Below are 7776 nucleotides of genomic sequence, written 5' to 3' on the forward strand. Positions count from 1 at the left end.
GCTGATCTGGGGAAACTGAGGCACGAGGAACAGCAAGTACTGGGGAGGTGGGGGGGGTGGGGGTGTGTGTGTCAGGCATCCAGGGGAGTGTGGGGACACATGTGACCCCCACCTCTGCTCCGTGTGTGTGGGGACAAGTGTGACCCTGTCCCTGCCTTGTGTGTGTGGAGACCCTGGGGACATGTGTGCCCCCAGGGATGCTCTGTGTGGTGGGGAGATACTGCGGACAAGGCCAGCCATGGGGCTATGGGACCCACAGCATGTCCCCCCCCTCACGTCTCCCCTTGATTTGGGCTCCAGTGGCAGCAGAGTCAGTGCCAGTGCATCCCCCAGTTCCCTCCCAGCGTGCCAGGGGTCGCTTGTGGCCATGGGATTTGGTGTCCCCTGCCCCCCGGCTCCCCAGGGACGTGCCTCCTCCTGCCCCTGTCCCCAGGCAGTGGAGGGTCCCAGCTGGGGGAATTGGGTATCCTCGAATCTGTGGCTGCAGTGTGTCCCCCCATCTTGGGGATATGGATGTCAAAGTGACCAGGTCCGGGAGGGACCTGGGGACAATTTCTCCCTCTCCCTGGCCCCAAGGTGTCACCACAGACACCCAAAAATAGCCAGGAGCCCGTGTTCAGCCTCCTCCCGCCAGCACTGCCTCCGAGCAGGACCCCCTTGCCTCCTGTCCTGGGGGGGACAGGCACCAGACCCTGCAGGATGGGTGTCCCCCTGCCCCGCTGGGACACCGCACAGGGCACAGCTCCCCAAGGCAAGACAGACAATTTATTCCCCGGACAAGGCTCCGGGGAATCAGAGCCCCAACTCACACCCACCCACACAGCCCTGGAGGGGACGAAAAGGGCAGGGGCTGTCCCCTGTCCCCTCACCCTGGGTGTCGGTGTCCCAAATCTGCACAGCCCTGGTTCCCACACGTGCTCCCAGCCTCCCCCCAAGACAACAGGACCCTAAGATGTGGATGTTCACACATATGACTGCCCGCACACACGGACACCCACCCGCAGGAGCACCAATACATGTGGACACCCATGCTGACAGACATGCACTCATGCACATGAACACGTATGCACACTGCTGCTCACGCACATGGACACCCACCTACAGGAACACCCATGCACAGGAGCACCCCCCCCCCACGGACACCCACCCACACCAGCACCCCCCCCCCCCCCAAGACATCCCTGCAGACACATGGACACCCCCCCACAGGAGCACCCAAGCACATGGACATCCATGCACATGGACACCCACCCACCCACGGAAGTTCCCATGCGTGTGGACACCCATGCTTACAGAGACCCACCATGCACATGGGTGCCCATGCACATGAACACCCGTGCTCACAGAGACTCACCCGCACAAATGGACACCCCCCCACGGGAGCACCCATGCACATGGCCACCCCCCCCCCCGCACACACATGCACGCTGACACCCATGTGCGCAACACCCACGCACATGGATGCACAAAGGTGCCCACACATGTGGGTGCTCCATGCACAGAGGCACGCACGCAGACACCCATGCACATGCGTGTGCATGCACACACACGATGCCCACCCACACGGATGCCCACCCACACACGACACCACGTCCTGGCCGGGGCTGGCCTCCACACCAAGGGACGGGCAGCCGGTGTCCTTGCCCAGGAGCCCGGGGGTGGCCAGGGCCACCCTGGGGTGCTGGGGATGGGTGCTGCTGGACATGGTGGCCCCGTGTGTGGCCCCGCACAGCTCTCCCAGACCTGGTCACCACCTGGGTGGTGGCCAGAGTGGACCTGGGCTTTGAGATTTATTTGCTGGTCCCACAGCGACAGCTATAGGTGACCATCCGCGATGGAGCTGGGTCCAGCACAACGTGCAACCGCTCTGCCCTTCTCCAGCTTCCAGCCAGCAAACCCCAGCCTGGGAAACCAGCCCCTGCCCCGGGCAGGATCTGGGCAGCTCAACTCCTTCCCGGCCTCTCATCTCCCCCGGCTTGGGCAGGAGGGTCTCCATCCCACCCACTAGCAGGAGCGGAGGTTTTGGGGAGCATGGCCGGAGCCTGGGAAAGCCCGACTCCGTTTCGTGCACATCCCCAAAGCGCCGCAGGACCTGGCTGGCCCCGTTTGCTGCTGCTTCTCCCTCTCTGGGTTATCCCCAGGGACAGGGCAGGGATCGCAGGGCTGCGGGAGGGGAGCAGGCATGGGGACCCATGGGTGGCCCTGGCATGGGGAGCTGGAGTGATGTGCACGGCTGGGGATGCCCAAAACAGCATCACCCTGCTTATTCCCCCCGAAATCACCAGCATCCCCCTGTCCCCAGGAGCTGAGACCCCCGGGGCAGGGACCACCCTGGGGTTCTCCGCTCCTTGGTGGGACTCCTCAGCAAGGTGCTGGGTGCCGGGGTTGGAAGGGGGGAGGGCTTTGCTTAAGGGCTGGGGGGGGGCTGTTGGGGTTGTGCAGTGCTTCCCAGCCCCCCCTTCTTGAAAAAGGCTCCTGGATCACGCGGGAAGAAAGGCCAGGAGACGGAGGTGGTACCCAAAACATCACAGTGAACACCACACTCAGCTAGAAACACCCGCGGGCTGCTCCTGCGACGAGGAGAAAGGTCCCCCCGGCGAACCCCCTGTGCTCGGTTCTGCCAAATGCCCCAGAAGAAAAATATTCCTCCCCCCCGGGGAGGCAAAAAAACCCCCTCCCCGAGGTCCTCGCCCAGGGCGTGGGTGGGAATCGCCCCTTCGTCACGGCAGGTCCCCGCCATGCGATGCTCCCCCCACGGCGGGGGGGAGATGACACCCGACGGTCTCGCCGCCGTAGCACCGAGGAAAACCCAGCGGACTCCGGCCGTGCCAGGAAAGCTGGGCTGATGCTCTGCAGCCTCCTCTTTCCTCCGCTGGTCAGCAATGTTTCCCCCCGGGAGCGGGGTTAGGACGTGTCCTTCAGCTCGGGGCTGGGGGGCTGCGGAGGGGGTGCCTCTGCCGAGGGCGACTGCATCTCCTGGGCGCTGCCTGCGAGGAGAGACGAGGGTATGAGCGACTCTGGTTCCTGCCCGCCCCGTGTTGTCCCCCATCTTCCCCATCACCTACCTGCGTTCAGGGACATCTCGGCCAGCTTGAGGGGCAGGTCAGAGGGGCTGACGCCGGCCGGCGAGCCCAGGATGTCGGGCAGGGCATTGCGCCGGCCCGTTCTCCCGGAGGATGCGAAGTCCAGCACGGGTTCCACCTCGGTCATGCTAACCCTGGAGAGACACGGTCCCCTCTGCGTCAGCACCGCTGGGCAAGGTGGCCCCCAGGCCCTGAGTGGGGAGGGTGGCTCTGGTCCAGGCAGGATGCTCTAGTTCAGGGCAGGCAGCATCCCCTGCCTGCAGCTGCCCAGGGAGCAAGGCTAAGCCCTCTACAATCCCCTCTGCCCACCCTGACTGCAGGCTCTCCAGGAGCAAAGGCAGGGACCACCCTGCCCACGGGACTCCCCCGCCCCCAGCGTTGGCACCTTTGGGTGCCGTGATCTCCGCTGGTCACCGCATCATGGAGGAAGAGGGGTCCTCAGGGGTCCCGCTAGCACCCCCCCACCCCCAGCAGCCTTACCGGGCACCCTCCAGCCTGGCCTGGCGCTGCGTCTCACCCGTGCCCAGGTTCCTGCTCCGCTCCCCGGCCTGGCGGTTCCCCCTCCCGACGTCTCCCAGCCAGTGAAGGACCCCACGGGAGACGGGGACTCCCGGCCGGGTCCCCTCCGGCTCCAACCTGGGGGAGGCAGAGCAAGGGGTCAGCGATGGGGCTGGTGCCAACAGGGTGTGAAGGAGGGAGCGAGGGCCAAGCCTGGGGGTGGGAGAGGCTGCGTCCCCATGCGGGGCACCCATAGCACCCAGCACCTTCCTCCCTGGGTGGCTCCACCAAGCCGGGCTGTGAAGGGCAGGGACCCCTTGTCCCTGCTGGGCAAGCAGGAGGAGGGGACGACAGCAGGGGATGGATGGAGAGCAGGGATGGGGACATGGAGGTGACACCCAGCTGGGAGGTGGGACAGCAAGGGAGGATGAGAGGGCAGAGCGGGACCGGCTGCAGTGCCAGGGGACAAGGGCACATCGTCCCCAACCTGGGGACCCCACTGTGTTCCTTGAGGAACAGCTCAGGGCAGGCCCTGGTGATGCTGGAGTCTCCTCGAGCAGGAGGAGGGCTGTCCCAGGAAGCCTCCAGCACTGGGCACTGTGCAGATCCCACCGACATGGATCTGACCCTGGTGCATGCTGCTGCTGGGACCTTATTGGGGCGCTTGCTCAGTGCTGGTAAATATTTTGGGCTTTTGCAGAAGGGTTTTGCAGCTGCAGGCAGGAGGTAGCACAGGACCTTGCAGGGACAGGGGTGGCCTCTACCCTCCCAAAACCCCCTCTGCCCATTCATGGGGCATAGGGACCCCCCAAGCCATCACCCCAGCAGACCCAGCCCTCCAGGTCAGACATTGGGGGCAATGCTGGGACTGGTGTCGCCAAGCTGGTGGCAGTGGGAGCTTGTCCTGTTGGTGGGGGTGATGAACTTACCGGTGTCCCCCTGGGAATTGCTCTCAGGTGGAGAACGAGCCAAGGTCTCCGAGTCCTTGGGCGCAGGCGCTGTGCCGAGTAGGACGAGTGACCCTGGCTGCGTGCGAGGAGGAGACATGAATGATTAACCCGAGAGGTAGGATTAGTCATGGGGTGGCCGCCCTACGTAGGGCAGGACCCATGCCCTTTTCAGGTGGGGAAACTGAGGCACAGAGTGAGGCTCAGGTGTGTGACGAGGGCAGGGTCTGTGGCCCTGCAAGCGGTGGCTGTGCTGCTGCAGAGACTGGTGGAGGTGTGATGCTCCCTGTGCAGGTGTACACTCATGCACCATCTGTGGCACTCTGGGGCTGTGTGCATTTGCCTGTGCATTGGAACATGTGTGTGCACTGGCACACGTATGTGCATGTTTGCATGCATGACCTCTGGCTGGGATGTTGTGTGTGAGCATACGTGTACATGCAGCTGGAGCTGAGCCCCAGGGTGTGCATGCATGGTGCCCTCTGGTACACATGTGCATGCATGGTGTCCCATGGTACATGCATGTGCACGCTTGGCATCCCTTGGCACATGTGTGTGCATGCATGCTGCATTGTAGCATGTGTGTATGAATGCACGGACTCCCCTGGCACATGTGTGTGCATGCGTGGTGTCCCATGGTACATTTATGTACATTCACGGCATCCCCTGGCACATGTGTGTGCATGCATGGTGCATTTTGGCACGTGTGTGCATGCGTGGCACTCCCTGGCACACATGCGTGCATGCCGTGTGCCCTGTATGCACACAAGCACACGTGTGCACCCCTATGTCAGCGTGAGGGCTGCTGCCAGCTCCTGTTAGTGCCGGAACCATGTCACCTCCTGGTCACAGAGTTTCTCATCACACACCACAGATTCAAGCTCACGTCTTTCCTCTCGCAGTGAGTGCCCTGCAGCAACGCCTGCTCACCCAGCAGGAGCCCTCAGCCCTGCAGCCCCTGCTCCAGGCACCAGGACACGGGCAGGCAGCGTGTAGCATCTGTGATGGCACCGGAGCACCCGCCGTGTCACCCTGGCAACCCTGTGGGAACAGGGGCTGGGGTGACCCGTCAGGCCTGCGTGATGGTGTGAGCACATGAGCATACACATGCACACTCATGTTCACACACACACATATGCATATACTCATGCATGCACACATGCAGCCATGCATGCAGATGCACGCATGCATAGAGGCATGTGTGCACACGTGCAAGCGTGCATGCACATATGCACATACACATGAATGTACATGTGCGCACACACAGGCTTCCCACAGACAGACTGACTCGTTGCACATCCCAGCAAGAAGGGATCCCTGCAGGGCTGGATCAAAGCTGCCTTCCTGGCAGCCCCACCAGCTCCTGCTGGCTCAAGCGCTGGAGAACCAGGCAATAAACAAGCCTTCAAGACCAGGCTGGATCCTGCCTATCTCCTTCCTGTAGCTAAACATCTCCAGAGACGCTGGGGACGGGGTGCCTGGGATACAGGCAGGGGTTACACCCTGTATGCTCACCCAGTGCACTGAAAAGCCGTGCAGAGAGATCAGGACTTTCATGCTGGCAGGGACAGAAAAGCTACTGGGACCCTGGAGGGGACCGAAACCCCTGGGGGGTTGTCACGGGCAGGGGAATGCTGACCACTCCTGGGATGCAGCATCACTGTCTTGGGGAGCCCATTGGGCTGTCCCCCGTCCCCCTGCACCCCTGGGCTCCCTTGGGAGCAAGGTCCAAGGTACCAATGTCTGCCCTGTCCTCCCAGTCCCACAGGCAGCAAATCCAACTTGGTACTGGGCAAATAACATTGCATAAACCTGGGGCCTCTGCCCACCGAGTGGGGATTTCTCCCTCTAAGCAGGGACTGTTTCTGGGAGGCTTAACGTGGTCTCAACTTAAAAAAGCTCCCGGAGTCACATGGAAGGTCCTCAGGGCCGCTGGCTCCTGCTTTAATGCCCCTAATGGGATATAGGAGCGTAGGGCAGAAATAAACCTTAATCCCTTTTGGAGATGGGCTGCAGTGGAAGATACTGGGAAGAGGTGGAGGGAGGACATGGCGCTGGGATGTGTCGTGCCCCCTTAGTCAAGTTCCTTGGGAATCAAGCGAGCCCCACCATGGCAAAAACTGCCTCCTGCACAGAGGCCACCAGGAGACCAGAAAATGTCCTACAAGACCATATCCAGGCTGGGATGTCCCCAAACCTCAGGCATCTTCATGCAACACAGCATCTTCCCAACAAGAGAGCTCCCCAGGTCTCCATCCCCATGGTGCCGCTGAGCCCTGACGCTCTCATGCCATGTGGGCAAGAACTGTGGGCACATGCTGAGCTGCGTATGGGCTGGGGATGCTCAGTAGCATAATTTGGCTGTGGTGCCGACCAATTAAAGCACAAGAGAGGAAGGTGACGGTCTGGCTGAAGGCCAACGGGCCAGATGCAATGTGATCATGAGATGAAAGAGAAGCAAGATTTTTGCCATCCCACAGCGGCTGGGATGTGCCGCTCCCCATCCCGTGCTGCTGCAGATCCGCACCCCATGCCCAGTGTCCAGGCTGCCTGGGCAGCTTTTGCAGGATTAGACCTTGCCTTTGGCATCCAAGCTCCTTGCAGGATGCTCTGCTGCAGGAAACATCTCCTCACCCCTGTTTTGGGTGCTGGCCCACTGCTTGCCTTTGACATTTGGGTATGAATCCTAAGCCTGGAGCCTCCTGGGGAGCTCCTGTACCTGCAGGCAGCGGGAGGAAGGGCTCCTGCCCCAGCCTCTGCTCCCTGCTCACCCGCTTTTTGCTCCAAACCTCCTCATCCAAGCCCAAAAAAGCCAAAATCCATGGCTTGTGAAGGAGGTGCTACAGCTGGACACCTCTGCTGAGACCCAGAGCAGCAGACCTGGGAAGGAGAGTGGTTTGGGGTCAAGAGCACCCAACCTCCTCTTCCTCTTCCTTATTATCCTCCTCTCCCAGCATTGGGCCAGGGAAGTTGCAGGATGGACCCAGCCAAGGGACTGACCTGGCTTGGAAACAGCCACCCCTTTCCCTACCACCTGCAGGCAGGGATGCCAGGTGCAGGCGGTGATGGGCAGGGACATGCTACGGCCACCCCGTGCCAGACCTGGGCTTTGCCATCAGTGAGAGGAAACCAGCCAAGGGTGTCAGGAGGAGCTCAGTCCCATCCTGCGGGCTTTGGGTAGGGTGGGCAGCAGGGTTTGGTGGTGGAGGTCTTCCCTCTGGCATGACATCGTTCCTGCTCAAAGGTTT

General features: G+C 61.9%; 1 protein-coding gene across 1 annotated transcript; it reads right to left on the reverse strand.

Moving 5' to 3' along the window:
* Window positions 1–2904: 2904 nt before the first annotated feature.
* LOC142039909 (cAMP-dependent protein kinase inhibitor alpha-like) lies at window positions 2905–3632 on the reverse strand. The gene is made up of 3 exons (XM_075047035.1): window positions 3601–3632; window positions 3066–3217; window positions 2905–2987 (listed from the first exon to the last, which is right to left on the reverse strand). Exons 2-3 carry the CDS (start codon window positions 3208–3210, stop codon window positions 2905–2907), a joined length of 228 nt encoding a protein of 75 aa, XP_074903136.1. The 5' UTR covers window positions 3211–3217; window positions 3601–3632.
* Window positions 3633–7776: the final 4144 nt, after the last annotated feature.

Source organism: Buteo buteo, chromosome 16, assembly GCF_964188355.1.
Source record: "Buteo buteo chromosome 16, bButBut1.hap1.1, whole genome shotgun sequence".
NCBI classification, from domain to species: domain Eukaryota; kingdom Metazoa; phylum Chordata; class Aves; order Accipitriformes; family Accipitridae; genus Buteo; species Buteo buteo.

Excerpts from the sequence above, each read along its gene's own strand:
- LOC142039909 (XM_075047035.1), bottom strand. The coding sequence starts at position 3,210 with ATGACCGAGGTGGAACCCGTGCTGGACTTCGCATCCTCCGGGAGAACG. Across the intron at positions 2,988-3,065 it reads CGAGATGTCCCTGAACGCAG|GCAGCGCCCAGGAGATGCAG; the intron begins GTAGGTGATGGG and ends CTCTCCTCGCAG.